We start from the raw sequence: 23,113 nt of genomic DNA on the forward strand, positions 1-23,113 counted from the left end.
TGTTCTGTTCTAATATAATACATACAGCATCTAATGTCTTGGCCAACTGGCTAAAATTTATGTCAAGACTATGAGCAGTAGCAAAGATATGTTCCTTAGATTTCTGAAAGAGAACATAATGACCAGATTTAGCCCCAGATTAGAAAGTTTTCCAGATGAAGTGTTGAGAATGCTGCTTAAAGAATAGTCTTATTTTCTTCTTCAAAATATTTGTATTAAAAATTAAATAAAGTTGCTTTATGTTTTTTTTGACAGATTTTATAGTTAGTGTTATTTCTGAAGATGAAAGTATCATCAAAAATATTAACGCAGCACGTATTTCAATGAAAATGTGGAAGCTGGCTAACAATATGAATCGACCACCTCCAAATGTGAGTAAAGAGAAGTATTTTTAGAAGTTAAAAATGTAACTTAAATAACTGGGGACAGATGGCACTTAACTGTAATTTTAGCTACTTGGGAGGCTAAGAATAGGAGGCCAGCTCAGACTGGAAAAGTTTGAAAAGTCGTATGTCAACTCAGCATCATGAGATTCTGATAATGGGAAGATCTCATTTCCAGGTCAGCCTAGGTAGAAAAGTCTGCTAGACTTCAACTCATCTGAAGAATTTAGGTATGGTGGTGTATGTCAATCATGCCAGGTACCAGCAAAATCTAAAAGTAGGTAAATTTTGATCCCAAGATCATAGATATTTTCATAGTCTGAAGGTTACCAGCTGAGAACAACCTTATATAGACTATCAAAATTGCCAACATAAACATCATATACTATGTGATGTCTTTCAATTGTGATATTTCTTGTTGCTTAGTGAATGTGTTATAAAGTACTTGCATGTGTTCATATATATATATAAATGCAAATACAATCTGATTCACAATCATTTCACATATTAGTAAGTTTTCATCCTAAATAAATGTCCTCTGTTAATGAGCCTTGCTTCTCTCTTTTTACCTTTCTAGGCAGAAATATTTAGTTGTAATAAAATAAAAGATAATGACAAGGAAGAAGGCTGCTTCTGTTTCAGGTATTTTTCAAATTGTTTTCTATTTTCAAGCGTATTTTGTTACAGACCAATACAGCCTTAGAAATATTGCCTGCTCACCTAAGGGAAATTAATTCTTCATCCAAAAGAAAATGTTATTAGTATCTCATTTTTGTTGGGAAATTGTTTTGGGGATAGACATGAATTGCATATTTTTAATAGAGTTTTGTAATATGGTTTGGAGAGAGATTGCTGTGATCGTTGTATTAGTCTTAGAAATGCAAAGTAATGAGAAGAATGACTATTGTAATACAGCCCTTTATGAGTTTTTATTACATAGAGTTCTATAATTCTAGTATTTTATGTAGAAATAGTGAACTAGTCTGTTTTTCTTCTTATATGAGGTAAACTGTTGCCTCTTCACAGTGGACCTCCATTTTCTACTCTAAAAGAGATTTGAAATGAATTATTTAGAAAGGTGTTTTTTTTTCCTTCTTTTTTGCCAGTCCTGGGCTTGAACTCTGCCTGAGCACTGTCCCTGGCTTCTTTTTGCTCAAGGCTAGCACTCTACCTATTGAGCCACAGCACCACGTCTGGCTTTTTTTTTTTCCGTTTATGTGGTGCTGAGGAATTGAACCCAGGGCTTCGTGTATACGAGGCAAGCACTCTACTACTAGGCCACATTCCCAGCCCTTTTTTTTCCTTTTATTCTCTGATTTCTGTATATATATGTATTTTTCCCCTGTTGGTTGTAGGGCTTGAACTAGGCCTTGGCACTGTCCCTGAGCTCTTTGCTTAAGGCTAACACTTTATCACTTCGAACCACAGCTCTACTTCAGATTTTTTGAGTGGTTAATTGGAGATAAGGGCCTTAGGAGGCCTCTGCCTAGGCTGGCTTCAAACCATGATCCTCAGATCTCAGACTCCTGAGTAGCTAGGATTATAGGCATGAGCCACCAATGACTGGCTGATTTCTTTAAATTTTTGAGAGAATCAAAATACTGTATTGGTGCAGTACTCCACCCACATTGTACTTAGTGCATTTAATTAGTGTCAGTGTTTTTTCATTGTTGTGTAGGAGTCCAGAACGTATATATTATGCATTATATGAAACCATTAAACCAGTAAACCAATCTACTATTGATAGCCACTCACATTGTTCAGTTTGGAACTGTTAGAAATATATATAATACGTATTAGATATAATGATGTATATATAAAAGGTGTGTGTATGTGTGTGTGTATGGGGGAGGGGGGGGCTAGCCCTGGGGCTTAGGACTCAGGGTCTGGATGCTGGTTCCATGAGCTTCTTTTTGCCCAGGGCTAGCACTCTACCTCTTGAGCCACAGTGCCACTTCCAGCTTTCTCTATTTATGTGGTGCTGAGGAATCGAACCCAGGGCTTCATGCATGCTAGGCAAGCAGTCTACCGCTAAGCTACATTCCCACCCCTATTTATGTGTATGTATATTTATAATATAATGCATATACATAAAAGATGTACTTTATAAATATATATGACAGCTTTACACATACAAGTGGGTCATATGTTTAGTGAAATTAAACATAAATGTGTTTAGTTTTAGTAACTTCTGCCAGAATTCTGATATGTTTATGCCCATATGATATACACACCAGTGGTATATGTGGTTGCCATTGCCCTGTAATTCATAAATATTTGACTTTGTCTACCACCTCAACTTTAGTATCCTGATTAATGAAGAGTATCCTGATTAATGTAGAGCAGCATCACACTTAGTTTCAATTTGCATTTTCTTTTTTTTATCATATATGTATGATGAAAAGAAAGTACATATATAGTACCATACTTTAGTTGTCCATGGAAGGATTTTCATTGTAACATTTTCACACAGGTAAACATCTCTCTCTGGTACTAACTTTTCTCTTGCCCCTTTTCAAAACAATTTCAACAAATTTCATTGTTGTATTGTCATACATGCCAAAGAAGTAGTAGTTTCTCATTCACCCTTTCATTAACCCTTCTTCCTTCCCCTGGTACCCTTCTCCCACCCAAGCTTGTTTTACTTTCCTGTTCATATTTTTAGTGTGTATAAATTACACCAAAGGATTTCACTATAGTATTTCAAACATACATATATTTTCTCAGAATAATTTTTTTCCTCTCCCCCTACTTTTATTGAACAATAGTTTTCATTGAGGCCTCTTCATCCACAGTTGCATAGCATTTCAAAATTATTCATATCTTTGTTCTTTCCTTTTCCCACACCCTCCCATATAGTAGTCCCATAGTTAGAATCATGTTCTATGTTTCTACTTGTGTACATATAGTACATATTATATATGTGTGTGTATATATACACATACACACTTAAGTATATAGGTGTATATACATACGTACTTATTCATGAATATATGTGTATTTTAGATCTAGCTTTCACATATGAGTGAAAACTTACAAATATGCATTTTTAACTAGGTTTATCTTATTTAATACAATGTTCTCCAGTTCCATCCATTTTCTTGCAAATGATATGATTTTTTTTTCCTGATGGCTGTGTGATATTCTGTGGTACCACATCTTCTTTTCATTTATCTGTTATTGGCCACTTAGCTGATTCTACTGTTTGCTTATCATGAACAGTGCTACCATAAGCATAGATATACATGCAAGTGTCTTTTTGTTGTTGTTGTTGTTTTACTGTACAAAGTAGTTACCTTTTAACAAAGCAGTTTATGAATACAGTATTTTGATCAAGTGTCTTTCTTGTATTTTGATTTATACTCTTTGGATAATGCCAAATAGTGGTACAATGGGATCATAATGTTGACCTATTTTTAGTTTTTTTCTTTATTATTTTTTATTTTTTTATTTTTTGGCCAGTCCTGGGCTTGGACTCAGGGCCTGAGCTCTGTCCCTGGCTTCTTTTTGCTCAAGGCTAGCACTCTGCCCCTTGAGCCACAGGCCACTTCTGGCCATTTTGTATATATGTGGTGCTAGGGAATCGAACCCAGGGCTTCATGTATATGAGGCGAGCACTCTTGCCACTAGGCCATATTCCCAGCCTATTTTTAGTTTTTTGAGGAGCCTTCCTACTCATTTTGTGGTTACATTAGTTTACATTCCCACTACCAGTGTATGAGGGTTCTTTTTTCCTCATATCTCTGCAAGCAGTTGTTTGTTTTCTTGATTGTCAGTCTGACTAGAATAAGAATAAAAATCTTAGTATGGTTTGGCCTTCCTTCCTTCCTTCCTTCCTTCCTTCCTTCCTTCCTTCCTTCCTTCCTTCCTTCCTTCCTTCCTTCCTTCCTTCCTTCCTTCCTTCTCCTCTCCTCTCCCTCCCCTTTCCCCCTGTCCTCTCCTCTCCCCCCTCCCCCTCCCCTCTCCCTCCTCTCCCCTCTCCTCCCATCCCCTCCCTCTACCCTCCCCCTTCCTTTCCTTCCTTCCTCCCTCTCTCCCTTGCTTCCTTGTCTTTTCATCTAGTCCTGGGGCTTGAACTCAAGGTCTGAGCTCTGTCTCTGAGCCTCTTTGTGCTCAAGGCTAGTGCTCTCTCTACCAGTGCATCACTTCTGACTCTTTGTGAGTAGTTTATTGGAGATAAAGAGTCTCACTGACTCCTGCCCAACCAAGCTGGCTTTGAACCACAATCCTCAGATTTTAGCCTCCTGAGAAGCAAGGGTTACAGGCATGAGCCAGCAGGGCCAGCTAGCAAGTTGAAAATGTATCTTTTTAAAAAAAAAAAAAAAGAAAAAGAAAATGTATCTTTTTAGCCATTTGTGCTTTTTCTTTTGAGAACTCCCAGTTTTACATGTATATCTATTTTGCTGTGGTTATTTGTTCCTTTATATTTGAGTGTTTTGAGCTCCTCAGCCTGGGTTTTAACCCCCTATCTGTTGATTAGCTGGCAAAGATTTTCTCCTGCTCCAAGTTTGTCTCTTGATTTTGGTAATTGTTTCTTCTGCTATGCAGGAACTTTTTAATTCCATGGAGTACCATTTATCAATATATGCTCTTTACTTCATATGATTAGAATCCTAATTTGGAAAGTATTGCCTTTGCCTGTAATTTCCATGGTTTTCTCTGTTTTTTCTTCATTACATTTAAGGTTGTTTCATCTCTTTGAGTTGATTTGTGGGATGGGGAGGATGCCAGGCTGGGGTTTGAATTCAGGGCCTGGGCACTGCCTCTGAGCTTTGGCGCTCAAGACTGGCACTTTACCATTTGAGCCACAGCTCTACTTTGGATTTTTGCTTATTAATTGGAGAATAGAGTCTCAGGAACTTTCCTGTCTTAAGCAACCTTTGAACTCTGATCCTCAGATCTCAGCATCCTGAGTAGGTTAGGATTAACAGGTGTGTGCCATCAGCAGTAGAATTGATTTTTGTACAGGGTAAGATTTAGGGATAAATTGTAGTCTCTGACAAGTAGAAAAATAGTCTATCCAGCACTACTTGTTGAAGAGTCTATCTTCTCCTGGGTATGTTTGAGACTCTTTTCCTGGATATGTTTTTGGCTCCTTTGTTGAAATTAGATAGCTGTAAGTGTGGCTACTTTCTCACCTTTATTTCCTGTCCCATCAGCCTTTTTTTAAAACCATATCCAGAGCCTTGGTATGAAAGTATTATTACTGGGAAGAACCCAGTAATAAGTCTGTGTATAAGAAATACTTGGAGTGAATCAAGATGAGTGTAATATTGGTAATTATTTTTCATTATTCATTTACTTGTGGAAGGAAATTTGAATTCATTGATGCTTTTCCCTGCACTTAGAAATTACAGTATATCTTACCACTTTTTTTTTTTCACTTAGGGATAAAGTTATTCCTAACAAAGTGGGAACATATTGTATCCAGTTTGCTTTTATGATGGATAAAGTAAATATGCTCAACAGCGAACAGGTTTGCTTACTTTTTTTATATACTGTAATTAACATTGCATTTAGTCATTGTATTTGCTTTAAGACTGAATTAGTTAGTAGATTCAAAGTATAAGTAAAGTGCCACTTTCCCATCCATGGAACCACATACCAAGACCTCCTCCAGTGGATACCTAAAACTGCACATAGTACAAATACTATCTATACTGTTTTTGCTATGTAGATTTTGATGGTAAAGTTTAATAAAGTAGACATAAGAGTTTAGCAACAATAATTACAAAGTAAAATAACTAGAGATGTTACAGTATTAAAATTACTTTGAAATTTTGAGTTCGGTTCAGAATATTATTTATTTATTTGTGCTGGGGCTTGAACTCAAGGCGTAGAACTAAGTTCTGTCCCTGAGTTTTTGTGCTCAAGGCTAGTGTACTACCATTTGAACCACAGCTCACTTCTGGCTTTTTTTGGTGCTTAGAGATAAAGAGTCTCACGAACATTTCTTTCTGGTCTGGCTTTGAACCACAGTCTTTAGATTTCAGCCTCCTGAGTAAGCTAAGATTACAGACATGAGCCACCAGAGCCTGGTGCATTTAATATTTTTAGGCCGTGGTTGACTATAGATAACTGAAACTTCTAAAAGCAATACTGGATAAGGAAGAAGTACTGGAATATGATTTTTCAGGACAATTAGAATATATTTAAATTATATCTAGTAATTAGAGCTGAAGTGAAAATTATGCTATCACTCTTTTTCATGCCAATGACAAAGTAAGCATTGTGTATAATGTGTTATGGTTACACATGTGAATCATATTTGTGGAAATTTTTCATTTTGTATTTTTCAGTTTTTAGTATTCTAGATAATGAAGTTCAAGGTAGTTATAGAGTATTGAATCTCTTTTTCAGTATAGTAAAATTTTTTAGAAATTAACTTTGGCAATACTGATGTTTTAAAATTCAAGGTTATGGGGCTGGGAATGTGGCTTAGCTAAGGTGGAGTGCTTGAAGCCCTGGGTTTGATTCCTCAGCACCACAGACAGAAAAGGCCGGAAGTAGTGCTGTGACTCCAGGTAGAGTGCTAGCCTGGAGCAAAAGGAAGCCAGGGACAGTGCTCAGGCCCTGAGCCTAGCACCAGGACTGGGCCCCCCCCCCCCCCAAAAAAAAAAAATCAAGGTTGTATAAGTGCTTACTAGGGAGGTGCTTTTCTGCTTGAGCCATGATCTACCCCTTTTTACTTAGCTGTTTTCCCAATAGTCTCACACATTTATGCCCATATGACTTGTACTGCCATCTTCCTATTTATGCTTCCTGCATAGTTGATGTGTTCAGCTTTTTTTCTTTTCTCAAATAGTAAGGCATAATATTAATGTTTTAAATATGACTTCTTTCTCCTTAAAGATTATAGTTGATGTCCTGCCTAATCTGCCTATGAAGTTGGTTCCTGAAATCCAACCAGCTACTCCCGCTGTTTCTAATGTTCGGTCTATTGCCAGTAGGACTTTGGTCAGAGACTTGCATCTCAGTATTACGGTAATATTTAACTTCTTCCAGAACTACAGGGGGAAAAAAAGTTTTTGGTAATCAGATGCAAACTGGTTATTATAATTAGATCAGTTATTTAGTTTATACTTTCAGTGAAAATTTAAGTAGATCAACTGGATATTTGTACTTGTATATGAATAGAACTCTATACAAAAGCAATGCAAATGTACTGAGCAATAATACAAAATGAATAAGTCTTTCTACCTTTATAATACATTCCTATACTGTTCTATTCCATGTGTTTATTGTAAATGTATATGAATGGCATTGATTTCCAACCTCTAGTTCACTGAAGGTATAGACAGATAGTTTTCTTTCTACTTTGTGTGTGTATGCGTGTGTGTGCATGCGCACATGTGTGCCAGTCCTAGAGCTTGAACTTGGGGCCTGAGCCTTGTCCTCCCTGTGCTTTTGTGTTCAAGAATGGCGCTCTACCACTTGAGCCACAGCTCTATTTGGGTGGTTAATTGGAGATAATAGTGTCACGTAATTTCCTCCAGGCTAGGCTCTCTTTGAACCTTGATGCCTGAGTCACAGAACATGGATTAGAAATAGTTTTATTTAGGTTTGGTTTTTTTTCCCTATGGCCTGAGAGGAATTGAACTTGGGGCCCAGCATTTGCTAGTCAGTCACTTTACAACTCGAAATATATCTCCAGTCCTTTTACAATTATTTTTTTGAGTTAAGGTCTCAGTAATGTTTTTGCCTGGGCAAATCTTGAACCTTAATTCTCCTGTCTTTATCTCCCAACTAGCTGAGATTATAGGCATGCTCTACCATAATTGGACCTAGTTAAATTTTATTTTTCTCCTTTAGACAAGTAAGTGGTTCTTTTGGTTTGTTTTTGTGTCTTTTTGTTTGTTTGTTTTAATTTTTTTGTGTTGGCAAAGGAACCTAGGACCTTAAAACATGCTAGGGAAATACTTTAACACTGAGACATATCCCCAATCCTTGGTCTTTTATTTTGTGAGACATGGTCTTACTATATAGCCCGGGATACCTCTACCTGGTCATTCTTGTACCTGTTTCCTGTATACTGGGGCATAGATGCCATCATTCTCAGCATCAAGTAAGGTTTTTAGTTTCTCCACAAATAATTCTGTGGTTAACAGAATTATGCACATTGTATAAAGAACATATTTCATAATAGGTCTGTTGACTTTTAGATATAGACATATATTACTGGTGTTAGTAAAAATAATTTAAAAGCATGTACAAGTTTAATAATACCTTTTTGGTATTAAGCAGAGTGTGTGTGTGTGTGTGTGTGTTTGGTATTAAGCTGTGTGTGTGTGTGTGTGTGTGTGTGTGTGTTCGTTCTGGAGCTTGAACCCAGGGCCTGGGTAATATGCCTAAGCCTTTGTGCTCAAGACTGCCACTTGAGCCACAGCTCTACTTCTGCTTTCTTCTGGTTAATTGGAAATAAGAGCCTCATGGACTTTCCTGCCCAAGCTAGTTTTGAACACTGATCCTCAGATCTCAGCCTCCTTGAGTAGTTTAGGATTACTATCATGAGCCACCAACACTGAGCTTAATCACTTTTAGAAAAGGGATGCTTAACATGTAATATGAAATTTTACATTCAAAGTTCTTATAAGGGGCTGGGGATATGGCCTAGTGGCAAGAGAGCTTGCCTCGTATACATGAGGCCCTGGGTTCGATTCCCCAGCACCACATATACAGAAAACGGCCAGAAGTGGCACTGTGGCTCAAGTGGCAGAGTGCTAGCCTTGAGCAAAAGGAAGCCAGGAACAGTGCTCAGGCCCTGAGTCCAAGCCCCAGGACTGGCCAAAAAAAAAAAAAGTTCTTATAAATTAAAAAGTTAAGATCCATTGTCTTAGATTGAAGTCTCTAATGTTTTTGGTGTTTTTTTTTTACTTGTATGTGTGTTTTTGTTTGTTTGTTTGCTTAGTAGAACTGTTTTCTGCATGTGAAACACAGAAACTTAGAACTGAATTTGGTGATTTATTTAAGAAAGGTTAAGATGGTTTAGTGCTGAAGCTATATAAATGGGTCTTCTTTTTGATTTGTACTTTCTAACCACTTCTAATTAGTTGTTTTCTGTTTATTTTAAGGATAATTATGGCAATCATACAGGAAAGAATCTGGTTGGCACTGTGGTAGCTACCATTAAAGGTTTTAATGAGGAGGATATAGATATACCACTCTTCATTGGGAAAGTTAGAACACTTGAGTTTCCTTTTGTGAATGGTTCAGCTAAAATCACAGTAAGTTTTGGTAGTGGCTAAGATGTCTGTGCTTGATACTCTAAATGTGCATACCAAGACAGTTATTCGATATAAATCCTATGAGGATGTAATAGTTAATGTCATGATTAATGCATTAATTTCAAGTTTGAAAGTCAGCTGAAATATTTTGTGGTTTCATTATTTCCCCTGTGAATGACAACTGTCTTTGGTTCTTGTGGCTTTAATGACGGCATTTTCATACTTCATTGTAATGTTGCCATTTTTTTATAGAAACAGTAAAACATAGACTAGATAAGATCAAATAATGAGTGACTATCTTTGTTATCTTTTTCTAAAATAAAATTTTTTATTTACATTAAAAATACATCTTGTTGGGCTGGGGATATAGCCTAGTGGCAAGAGTGCCTGCCTCGGATACACGAGGCCCTAGGTTCGATTCCCCAGCACCACATATACAGAAAACGGCCAGAAGCGGCGCTGTGGCTCAAGTGGCAGAGTGCTACCCTTGAGCGGGAAGAATCCAGGGACAGTGCTCAGGCCCTGAGTCCAAGGCCCAGGACTGGCCAAAAAAAAAAATACATCTTGTTAAAACTTCTATAAAGAATGATGACTTTGTCACCCTTCTGCGATAAGAATGACTAACAGTGTAGTGCATAACTTTCCAGAGTTTATATGCATACTAACACAATATTGCATACCTTTGTGTTTATAAGTTGTATACATGTTGAAAGGAGTATGAAATTTTATAATTCCATTGCTATACTAGAATTATGTTTTTATAAAAATTATTTTGTGGGGCTGGGGATATGGCCTAGTGGCAAAAGTGCTTACCTCGTATACATGAGGCCCTGGGTTCAATTCCCTAGCACCACATATACAGAAAACAGCCAGAGGTGGCGCTGTGGCTCAAGTGGCAGAGTGTTAAGCGCCTTGAGCAAAAAAAAAGCCAGGGACAGTGCTCAGGCCCTGAGTCCAAGCCCCAGGACTGGCCAAAAAAAAAAAAAAAATTATTTTGTTTAGCTTGTCTTTGGCATTTCTTCATCAGTAAACCAAAATTTGCATATTAATGCAATAACTTACTTTATCTGATTGAAAATTTAATTCCTTTTCAAAGCTTAATTTTTTATTAGCTTTGTAAAAATACAGTTTTAGATTTATTGATTTGTTCCCTTAAGTAACCAGTGAAAAAGACTGCAGGCATGGCTCAAAATGATGGAAGCACTTGCTCCGAATACTGTTTTTAAAAAGATAAAGAAGAAAAAAGAGAATGTTGTAAGAGAATTAAAGATGAGATGTACATTAAAAAAATCCTTTTGATACTTACTACTAGTTGTTCTTTAGTTAATATTCACACCTAAAGTACATACCTGTTTTCCTCTCCTCGCCCCCCCCCCACATGTTTGTTTGTTTTGTGCGAGTACTTGGTCTTAAATTGAAGTCCTTGGCTCTTGTTCCCTTAGCATGTTTGCTCAAGCCGGGTAACCTGCCACAGCTTTACTTCTGGCTTTTTGGTTGGTCATTAAATAGGAGATGAGTTTCATAGACTTCCCTGCCTTGGATGGCTTTGAACCACAATACTCAAATTTCAGCCTACTGAGAAACTAGAATTACAAGCTTGAGCCATTAGTACTTGGCTCTTTTTCTGTTATCTTTAAATAGTTGTCTTGTTTGGATTTGATCTGGACTCTTTCAAATTCATTAGCTAATTTTCTTGGCATCTTCGTTGACTAGTTCTAGCTGTCCCAGTAAGTTTAAATGTTAATTTTTGGTATTTTTTTCCTTCTTAACTAGTCCATACTTATAAACCTACCATTAAAACAAATTAAAAATATCTGGCCAGCTGGGTCTGTCATGAGGACATCATTTGGCCTGGCAGTGATTAACCAATGCAGCATTTTTATTAAGAGTGTTACCAACATTTCAATGTCTGTAGTTTATAACATTAAGATCCTTCATTTCTGATTTGGAGGTACATACAGATCTGGCATCACTATGAAGAATTCTCATATACATAGGGCCCTGAACAGTGGCTGCTTTTCTTGTGGCACCTGTTTTCTAGTCAGTCAGATCCATCTCATGGCATTGAGAATGAGTGTCAGTTACCACTTCATTCACATTGCCTATTTTTTATTACAAAATTTTTTCTACAAGAATTTGGTAGTGAAAGGCACTTGTTTAAAAAGTATGGAGAGGGACATGTTTAATATGGTTTTACATTTTACCTCTTCCCTGCCTATATTTTAAGTTATTCCTGGCTCCCACATTTTTTTCCCCTTTTATCTCTGTAGTATGTTGTTGTCTTAGGGGGAAGTTGTTTCTTGACAGATGTGAGACTAGAGCCTCCATTGTCTACTCAGCCATATCTCCAGCCTTTGGGTGCTTTCAAAGGAAAACTTAGAAAAAACTGGCCGGAGTGTGTATGTACAAGTGTTCCACCTTTGTTTGGAAAGAAGAATCATTGCTTTGTTCCAGGTTTAATATAAATTTGCTCTGTCATTGGCATTCTTTTTTTTTTTAATTTTTATTATCAAACTGACGTACAGAGAGGTTACAGTTCCATACGTTAGGCACTGGATACATTTCTTGTACTGTTTGTTACCTCGTCCCTCATTCCTCCCTCCCCCCCATTGCCATTCTCTTTATCATTTGCCTACTTGATCTGAAAATTTAATTCTTTTATGCATTTGTCCATTTCATATATGCTAAATTCTGGCTTATACTTGGATCCACTTTTGGTCTCTTCATTTTTGTTAGTCTGGATATCTTTTTATTTTCCTAAATAGCTGTACATCAAGCAAAACTTGGATATATCATAAATATCTTAAAAGGAAAAGAACTAATAATGTAGAGTTTATTTTATCTTCTTTTTGTAGTAATGATTGTTTTTGTTTGTTTGGGTTTTTTTGTTTTGTTTTGTGGGTTTTGTTTTTGTTTTTGTTTTTTTGGCCAGTCCTGGGGCTTGAACTCAAGGCCTGAGCACTGTCCCTGGCTTCTTTTTGCTCAAGGCCAGTACTCTACCACTTGAGCCACAGCACCACTTCTGGCTTTTTCTGTTTATGTGGTGCTGAGGAATCGAACCCAGGGCCTCATGCATATTAGGTAAGCACTTTACCTCTAAGACACATTCCCAGCAGGTATTGGGGTTTTGAACTCAGGGACTTGTGTTTAACTAGATTCTACTGCTTGAATCACATTCCTATTTTAAAGTCCAAATTACGTCATTTGGAGGCAGTGCAGTTTGAGTTGATAGCCTTGACTAATTTCTGACACTGGGTAATGTGTACATGAAAGGTTTATTATTGTAATTCTATAATAGAAAGAGGGAAATTTTTAAAGGAAAATTCAATTTTTAAAATTTAATTGGGGGAGAAGTATTTTCTGCATATTCGTAGATACATATAATAGAAAATTAGTATACTGAATATTTTTTAAACCTCCCAACAAACTGCTTGCAAATGAGCAAGGTAAAAAGATAATCCAGTAAGGAAAATAAAATGAGTAACCATTTAATGGAAGAGAAAGTATAAATAACCAGAAAACATGGAAAGAATTACCTCAGTGGTACATTGGGAGAGGCTAGTCAAACAATAATAATAGAATTTTAATCCTTCTTGTTTAGAAAAAAATTAAAATTAGTATTAAATGTTGGTCAGTACCAGGGGAACCAGGTATTTTCATATGATGTTGATGAGAACATAAATGATACATCCTTTTCTACTAAAAAAAGGAAATTTGATACTTACCAATTAAAATTAATTGTTTTACTTGTTATTATATTTCTCATTATCCTAGAAAACACATTTACAAAAATCATTCAGTGTTGCAGGTGATGGATTAAAAATTTCAAACTTAAGTGTTGATCATCTAATGAATGGATGTCATATACTGTTAATGAAATGCTTAAGTCAGTAGCTATACACTTTATGATTTGATTAATAAGTTGCAAGTTAACTCTGAAATTTATATAATGCTACTTTTTCAATAGGAATACACTTGTGTTAACATTCATGTATAATACATTGAAAATGGCTTCTAGTAAGTAGTTGGGATTGAGAATTCCTTTTATGGGCGCAGGCTTGCATTAACTATTTTTTATTTAAAAAAGAATTCTTAAACTATAGTTCTGTCTTGGAATGATCTATGTGTCTGTCAACTTTATTTTTTGTCGTTTTTCTGTTTGAATTTACTGTAAAAAACTATTATCTTCTGTAGAATTTTGAAAAAAATCATTTGGAGTAAAATTTTGTAGTTTTTAATGTTTGCTAGTTAATGCAGCCTCAAGCTAAAGTTTAGAGGGTTTTTTGTGCATTAATGAAAGAATTTTTATAAACAGATCTTAAGCTTTTCAAATGTCTTACTCTGTCACATGGGACTGGTAGATCTACTTCCATGGTAACAAGCTGTAATTTAAACTCAGCCTTGGGCTTTGGGCATTTCTTTGTTATTTTTTTGTATAACTTTCATAACATTTGCCATTTCACACTGTTTAGCTTAGAGGATAAAATTGAGCAGATTTTATAGGTCAGAATGTAAGTGGACACTGAAGTATCTGATGTGAAGAAGATACTTTTTCTTCTAATTTTCTCTTACATGTAAAATTTGGATGATTTGTACTGACAAGGTCATTTGGCTTTCAAATTAATACCAAAAGGTAAACTGATTTGTTCTGTGTGTCTTGGGTAGTAGTGGTGATGGTTTAATCTTTCTTGAAAATCAGTATATTTCACTTTTAAAAATTGGCCTCTTATTAGTAAACAGCATGAGATATGTAATACTGAAAATTTTCTTTAAAATCTGATTTTCCTTCCTTTTTTTTTTTTTTTTAAATAGAGTTTAGTGCTGGCAGAAAATAGTCCTGGAAAGGATAGTACTGAATATATTATTATTTTTGAGCCTCGGTTATCACCTTTGTCAAGAACATTAGAGCCGTACATACTACCATTTATGTTTTATAACGGTAAGTTTTACAGTGGTAAATTTCTAAAGCACATTATTAAATCCCATTTGTAATGGCAGTTTCAATAAGTTACCTTTGCTTTCTGTTAACATTATGCCATATTAAAAGTCACAGTTTTTAAGTTGTTTTATATTATCTGAATTTTTTTTCCTTAGATGTGAAGAAGCAGCAACAAATGGCAGCACTTACAAAAGAAAAGGACCAATTATCTAAGTCTATTATTATGTATAGAAGTCTATTTGAAGCCAGCAAACAGCTTCTTGATGAAATGAAATGTAAGTAATCTTGTTTTCAAAAGCAGTAAAAAGTTATGCTTTGGGAAATGGTAAGGCAGGTAGTAGAAACTGTGGCTGTCTTGTGTATGTTTTTTTGTACTGTAAGTGAAATTTTCTTTTAAATTCAGAACCAAGCTGCTTTAGTAGACTTGCTTGGCTGGTGCTCTTCCACTTGACTCATGCTTTCAGCCCAGCCTAGATTTTAAACCTTCATCTTTGATCTCAGCCACTTGAGTATATCTAAGATTTACAAGCATAACCTGCTGTCTAGCTTTTTAGCAGTTTTTAAGATAAAATATCTATGTCTTGCTACCAATTGTAAAAATTTGAAATTTTCTATTAGAAGTCTCAGTATGTCACAAATTTTAAGGTTTCTGACATAATCATAGTGTTAATACTTAGTGCCTACATTGTACCTAGCTATACATTATCACAAAGAGTAATATATAAATTCATATTTAGTTTGAGTCATTAACAGTGTATATTTTATGCACTCTAGGGGTATGTGGGGCCTTAAGCAGTATAACTGAAATAATGTCGCTTATTCTTAAGTCAGTCCAGAATGTTGGCTTCCTGTTTTAAGTGATCCAATTAAAACAAGGCATTTACTGAATTTTGCTGTATCGCCTTTGTTTTTACATTTGTCAGATGTTGTGCTATAGTTTTTAACCTTGGTTTTTACTTTTGTGTACTGGTCATATTGTTAAAATGGTATTATATACTTCATATTTAAATCAGTTAACCAACACACAATTCATTGCCTGCCACACCTTTTTTTTTTTTTTTTGCTAATCCTGGCGCATGGACTCAGGGCCTGAGCACTCTCCCCAGCCACAGTGCCTCTTCTGGCCTTTTCTATATATGTGGTGCTGAGGAATCGAACCCAGGGCTTCATGTATATGAGGCAAGCACTCTTGTCACTAGGCCATATTCCCAGCCCCTGCCACACATTTTTATATATTTGTGAAAGATCAAAGATGCAGCAGAAAATAAATCAGGTAGTGGTATATCATTTTGCATAGCACTGTTTTTATTGTATTAATTGGTTCTGAAACTATTTGTAAATCATTCGTACTTCTGTGGGTCAAGAATAAATAATTTGCAGTAAGATGTGATAATATTCCTTTTAGCTACATTAATTTTATTTTCCCTTTTTATACATTAGAATTGAACCTTAAGACTTAAAGTTTAATCTTGAATTTCTTTTTTCTTTTTTTTTTTTTTCTTTTTGCCAGTCTTGGGGCTTGAACTCAGGGCCTGAACACTGTCCCTGGCTTCTTTTTGCTCAAAGCTAGCACTCTGCCACTTGAGTCACAGTGCCACTCTGGCCTTTTATATATATATATATATATATATATATATATATATATATATATATATATATATATATATATGGTGCTGAGGAAGTGAACCCAGGGCTTCACGTGTATGAGGCAAGCACTCTTGCCACTAGGCCATATTCCCAGCCCTAATCTTGAATTTCTATTGTAAGTGCCTGTCAATTTTCATTTTACCATCAAATATTAAATAGAAAATAAAAATTGAATTAATTTATTGGGGAAGCTAAATTTAGAGGACTTTAAAAAATTGGTTGAATTTTTTTTTTGTTCTCAATTTTAGGCCAAGTGGAAGAAGCAAAGTTAAAAGAGTCCCAGTTGAGACATGAATTGAAAACATATAACATTGATATTCCTGCAGCACAACAGGTACAGCTCATAAGTATACATTAAGTGTTATTTTACTTTTATTTTTGGCATAACAAGTTGTTTGAACTCTGTGCCTCTTGTTTGTCTGATAGGCGATGTACCACTACTACCCTATGTGCACTTTTTTTGTGTGTGATAAGAGACTCGTTTCTTGCCCATGTGCATGTGTGGGCCTTTTGTTATGCTTCCTGTCTTAGCTGAGATGACAGACACTATTTCATGTGTTTTAAAGCTTTTTGTAGTTTCTTTTTTTATTGATTACTATTTTTATTCCATGTGGTTTTATGGAATATAGGGGGCTATCTCAGTTTTCTTACATTTGCTGAGACTCGCTTTGTATCTTAAAATATGATCTATTTTAGTTGAGGATGAAAGAGAATGAAGTTGATAAAGAAACATTATTTATATGTGGGGTAGTATCGCAAACAAAATCTCCTTTGTACAACTAATATTCTAGTGAAAACATCCGTTTTTGAAAAAGTTCTATGGGTGTCTGAGAAGAGTATTGTATAGCTTCTGGATCTTATATTTCATAGACTTCCCTTATCTATATTTTGGCCTATATTGAATAATTGTGAAGATTTTTGAAATTGATTTAAAATTTTTTAATCTGAATTATCTGAGTGAGCTGTTGATGGAATTCATTATTACTGCATATAAGTTCAATAGTGTTTGAGTATTTCAATATTTGGTTTGTATTTGGTTTGTATTATTAAATCTCCTTTATTTCCTTTTTCAAATTGGAGTTTGAACTTGACTCTATACTGCTTGAGCCCTTTTATCTCTTCTTGGATGATTTGCTTTATTTGTTTTCTCCAAATTTGATTTGAAATCTGATTTAGTAGATAGGAATACAACCATATTCCTTCTTCATTTTTTTTTTTTTTCTTTTTTTGGCCTGGGCCTTGGACTCAGGGCCTGAGCAGTGTCCCCGGCTTCATTTTGCTCAAGGCTAGCATTCTACCACTTGAACCACAGCACTACTTCTGGCTTTTTCTGTTTATGTGGTGCTAAGGAATCGAGCCCAGGGCCTTGTATATGCTAGACAAATATTCGACCACTACGCCACATTCTCACCCCCCATATACCTTCTTACTTTCAGGGTCCATTTTTCTTAGAAAATTTCTTTTCCATCTTTTCATGTAAGCCATTATGTCTGTCAGTGAGATGTATTTATTGAAGGGCAGTAAATGGTCAGGTTTTAACCCCCTTTCCCTTTGTCTTTTGATTAAAGAATTGATAATAGTAACATTCTGTACTAATATTGAAAGATATGTGGCATTTCTGATCATTTTTCCATTTTCTTGGTGGGGAGAGGGATGATAATTTGCTAATCATCGCTGTATCCTAATCTCATCTGCTGGGATTTATTCTCTGTTGCCTTTTTCCAGTTGGATTTATCATGATTTTCTGTGTGTAGGATCTCTTTGTCTCTGGTTTAATGATCATGAGTAGTTTTTCTTTATTGTAGAAAATGTGTCTTTCTTTGTCAGGAAGGATTCCTTTGTTGTTGGATACATTGATCTAGGTTAATAATTACTCTTCTGAGGGCTTTGAATGTCTCTTGCATGCTTTATTTCCAAGCCCTCCTATCTTTTAGAGTTTGTGTTAATCTATTGTTTTTCTGACCTCTCCTTTTATATGTGACTTTTTAGCTTGCAGCTTTCAGTATTCTTTTTTCTGTATTTTTTAGTGTTATAACTGTAGTGTATCTCAGGATGCTTTTTCTGATCTTTTCTTTCTTTCTTTCTTTCTTTCTTTTTTTTTTTTTTCCAGTCCTGGGCCTTGGACTCAGGGCCTGAGCACTGTCCCTGCCTTCTGTTTTGCTCAAGGCTAGCACTCTGCCACTTGAGCCACAGCGCCACTTCTGGCCGTTTTCTGTATATGTGGTGCTGGGGAATTGAACCCAGGGCATCCTGTATACAAGGCAGGCACTCTTGCCACTAGGCCATATTTCCAGCTTTTCTGATCTTTTCTACATGGTGTTCTGAAAGCCTCCTGTACCTGGATTGCCCTATCTTGGTAAAGATTGGGGAATTTTGCTTCTATCTTTGAATGAATGTATTTTTATTCCTTGTATTTCTTTTCCTCCCACTTACAGCCTTGGTGTTTTGATGACATCCCGAAAGTCGCAAATGTTTCTAAAGTGGTATCTCAAAAGTCTTATATTGGGGCTGGGAATGTGGCTTAGTGGTAGAGTGCTCACCTAGCATGCATGAAGCCCAGGGTTTGATTCCTTACCACCAGATACACAGAAAAATCTGGAAGCGGGTGCCATGGCTCAAGTGGGAGAGTGCTAGCCTTGAGTAAAAAAGAAGCCAAGGACAGTGCTCAGGCCCTGAATCCAAGCCCTAGGACTGGCCAGAAAAAAAGTCTCATTATTTTTCTTTTAAATTTATTTCTTTATTGTCAAAGTGATGTACAGAGGAGTTACAATTTCATATGGTAAAGCAGTGCTATGTATATTTCTTAACCAACTTGTTATCTCCTCCTCCCTTGTTCCCCCCACCCTCCTTCCCTCCTCCCTGTTTCCTCTCCCCCCCACCACCATGAGTTGTACAGTTGGTTTACAGCATATAGTTTTGTAAGTATTGCTGTTGCATTGCATTGGTTTGTCTTTTAGCATATTATTTTTCTTTGTATGTGTTTGTATGATTATTTTAATTCCTCTATTTTTGTTGCTGATACTCTATTTTCTTTCTTTTTTATTTTTTTTTTGCCAGTCCTGGCCTTGGACTCAGGGCCTGAGCACTGTCCCTGGCTTCTTTTTTGCTCAAGGCTAGCACTCTGCCACTTTGAGCCACAGCGCCACTTCTCGCCATTTTGTATATATGTGGTGCTGAGGAATCGAACCCAGGGCTTCATGTATAGGAGGCAAGCACTCTTGCCACTAGGCCATATTCCCAGCCCTCATTTTTGTTTTTGTTAGCAAGACTTTCAGCTCATTTTTAAAATTTGTATTATTCAACTTTCTATTTCAAGGATTTCAACTTTTCCCCCCTAGGACTTCTACAAATTTATTGAATTCTTCTCATACATTTCAAATTGCTTTCCTTTTTCTTTAAGTTATTTCAGGAGTTTACACATGTCCTCTTAATGTTGAAGACCTTTATTGTGGAATTGTTAACTTTTGGGAGGACATACATTATTTTATTTCTTCATATTGCTTGCGTTTCTACATTGTGATTTGCATATCTGAGGCCAAGATGTTTATTGGGAATTTTATTCAACTACAACATGTTAGTTGAAGTAGTCTCCATTGTTGTTGTTTTTTTGCCAGTCCTGGGCCTTGGACTCAAGGCCTGAGCACTGTCCCTGGCTTCTTTTTTTTTCTGCTCAAGGCTAGCACTTTGCCACTTGAGCCACAGCGCCACTTCTGGCAGTTTTCTATATATGTGGTGCTGGGGAATCGAACCCAGGGCTTCATGTATACGAGGCAAGCACTCTTGCTACTAGGCTATATTCCCAGCCAAATAGTCTCCATTGTTAAATAGGACAGGTGTAGTGGCCTGGGGGTGGAGGGTGCCTTCTGTTGGCATCTTCAGCTTCCCTTCCCCCATCTAGGAAGCCAGAGACCAACTAGAAACTTTCTCATTTTTTTCTGTTGTGCCTGGTTTCTGTTTTCTGCTGTCTTTTCCATGTTTCCAATGTTATGAAGAGAAAAGGAGATGTGTTACCTAACACTTCTCATTTACCAAGCCAAAACAGTGAATATTTCTAATCCTCCATTTTGTCCCCTGGTTAACTGTTTTTCTTTAGGGCTTGGGGCTTAAACTTGGCCTGGGAGCTGACCCTCAGCTTTTGTGCCCTACCATTTGAGCCACAGCTCCACTTCCAACTTTATGGTGGTTAATTGGAAAAGAAACTAATGGATTTTTAATAACCAGCCTGGCTTCAAATCACAATCTTCAGCTCTCAGCCTCCTAAGTAGTTAGGATTGTGACGTGAAACACTGGTGCTGGGACCCTCTGATTAACTTTTGTGTTCTCAAGTTTTCCAAATTGTTGACTTTTCTCTGTCATCTTTATTGGCTGTCTACTATAGTAGTAATTGGCCTTACGGATAAATTTTTCTTTATAAATTACAGGTTTCATACATTGAAGCAGTTTTGAAAAGAAAGATAGCAGAACAGGAAGAACTAAAGAAAAAACCCCGAAGATCATGCACACTCCCAAATTATACTAAAGGCACTGGAGATGTTTTGGGAAAGGTTTGTATTTAAATTCTTTAAGAAACAGTGCATTATTGTTTCATCTTTGTTTAAAATAGAACATCACTGAAACTGAAATTGTACTGGCGGGGAAGAAACTTTAATGGCTGAGAAGAACTGAGGTGGGAATCTAGCTGCTCTGATTATTGGTCTTGGTGTTTAACAGATCCTGTCTAGCAGTCTACTCCCTGTGAGGAGAGAAGGCTGTGGAAGTTTTCATTATTCATAGGATCTGAACTTTGATTCTCAGTCATGACTATCAGTAGCTGTGTCTTCAGACATATCCTAATATGGAGAAATATCAACAGTGTCCTTTTGAGTTCCAAATCTTAGGCTATTAGAGAATCCCTAGACTTAAGAAAAAGCAACAATAAAAAATTTGAGTATATTTTACTACCAAGTAACATAATTACCATTTTCTTTCTCATTTGTTATCTTTTTACTCTTGGTTTCGTTTCAGAAGTTATTTTTTCATTTATCCAGTGTTGAACAAATTTTTTTTCAATTAGAACTTCTGTTTCCAATCATTACTAAGTTCTTTAGATGAGTGTTGCCTTAGATCTTCATAGCTGCTTTACCCTTGTAAATAGGTTTTACTTCATTATTGTATTTCTTTTAGAAAATAAGAACTTTGTCACACAAAAGAAATCATTTCTTTGGCTTATATTTATTAAGCCTTTCTATCTTGGCAAGAACTTTTCACCTTTGTTGACATGCAGCAACGTTTTTTTTTGTTTTGTTTTGTTTTGTTTTTCCACTCCTGGGGCTTGAACTCATGGCCTGGCGCTGTCCCTGAGCTGCTTTTTGCTCTAGGCTAGCACTCTACCACTTGAGCCACTACCTGCCTTTTCTTCTTATGTGATACTAAGGGCTTCAACCTAGGGCTTCATGCATGATAGGCAAGCACTCTACAACTAAGCCACATTCCCAGTGTGAACTAACATTTTAACATTTCCTCTTCCCCTGCCCCCCTTGTCATCTTAACTTTTCTTCCAACTATTTCTAGTGGTTTGGAAAACAAGCATACACACTGTGGTATATTGAACAGTAACATAAAAACAGTATTACTGCTAGGCAGATGTGTGCTACCAACTCAGGTTAGGCAGTATTGTGCCAGCACAGTGAATGAGGTTTTGATATTGAGCCAGAGGCCTGTGATTAAATGCAAATATTTCCAAATAATCAAATGATTATCCCGAGTTTCAAGGAAATTTTCCTGTTAGCATAAAGTGAAGAAACAATTCTTACTTGTGACATTTAGCATTCTAAAATAGTATAATACCAAAGTGAAATACTTGCTTTGAAAGGCATATTAACTATATATGCTTAATTGAATATAAATTGCATTTTATTATTTAAATGCAGCTATTTTAATTCAGACATTGAAATATTTGAAAAGTTTGTCTGTAATTAGATGACAGTATTTGCAACAGTTTTATTTACCTGCAAGTTTACTGGCATTTAATTTATGGACATTTCCCCTCCCCGCCAAAGAATTTAATGACCAAATAGACAGTTTAATACATGGAAGTTAATACAAGTTTTTATAGCTTTGAGTGCTTTCTTTTTTAAAAAAAGTTTAATTTTATTGTCAAGGTGATGTACAGAGAGGTTATAGTTACATATGTAAGGTAATGAGTACATTTCTTGTCAAACTTGTTACACTCTCCCTCATTTTTCTCCCTCACCTTACTTTCCTCCCAACCTCTTCCCCCTGAATTGTACAGTTAATTTCCAGCATGTTGTCTTGTGACTATTGCTGTTGCATAGGTTTGCCCTTTATCCTTTGTCTCACCATTTTGATGTTCCCCTTCCCTAATTCAGATAAATGTATATACAATACCCAGTGTACCAAAATCAAATATAATGAAAGCAAGGGATGAACCATAGGAAAGAAAGAAAGAAAGAATTTCACATACATAGTGCATTAAAAATAACAACAATGGGGGCTGGGGATATAGCCTAGTGGCAAGAGTGCCTGCCTCAGATACACGAGGCCCTAGGTTCGATTCCCCAGCACCACATATTCAGAAAACGGCCAGAAGCGGCGCTGTGGCTCAAGTGGCAGAGTGCTAGCCTTGAGCGGGAAGAAGCCAGGGACAGTGCACAGGCCCTGAGTCCAAGGCCCAGGACTGGCCAAAAAAAAAAAATAAAAAATAACAACAATGAAAAACCCCTTGTTTCCATAACTTGGAGTTCATTGACAGTCTCACTGTGTGACTAAGGTTGGCTCAAATTCAGCCTCTTCAAGTGATGAGATTACAGGTGTGCACCACCTCACTTGGATGAGAATTTCTAATTTTATTCATGTTTCAGAAAGATACTTTGCTTTTTAGGATTAGGCCTTTAAAATATTTAATGAGATTTTTATGTTTA

The 23,113-nt window shown here is 36.3% G+C and overlaps 1 protein-coding gene across 1 annotated transcript in view; it reads left to right on the top strand.

Annotated features, from left to right (window-relative positions):
* Positions 1-23,113, top strand: part of Smchd1 (structural maintenance of chromosomes flexible hinge domain containing 1) — a 138,105-nt gene that overhangs the window by 88,096 nt on the left and 26,896 nt on the right. The window contains exons 33-41 of the mRNA XM_048363666.1: positions 256-371; positions 961-1,025; positions 5,772-5,859; positions 7,236-7,367; positions 9,455-9,607; positions 14,420-14,546; positions 14,702-14,821; positions 16,442-16,527; positions 20,615-20,737. Of these exons, the coding sequence (XP_048219623.1) occupies positions 256-371; positions 961-1,025; positions 5,772-5,859; positions 7,236-7,367; positions 9,455-9,607; positions 14,420-14,546; positions 14,702-14,821; positions 16,442-16,527; positions 20,615-20,737 (1,010 nt within the window). The remainder of the gene's footprint in view (positions 1-255; positions 372-960; positions 1,026-5,771; positions 5,860-7,235; positions 7,368-9,454; positions 9,608-14,419; positions 14,547-14,701; positions 14,822-16,441; positions 16,528-20,614; positions 20,738-23,113) is intronic.

Source organism: Perognathus longimembris, chromosome 15, assembly GCF_023159225.1.
Source record: "Perognathus longimembris pacificus isolate PPM17 chromosome 15, ASM2315922v1, whole genome shotgun sequence".
NCBI classification, from domain to species: domain Eukaryota; kingdom Metazoa; phylum Chordata; class Mammalia; order Rodentia; family Heteromyidae; genus Perognathus; species Perognathus longimembris.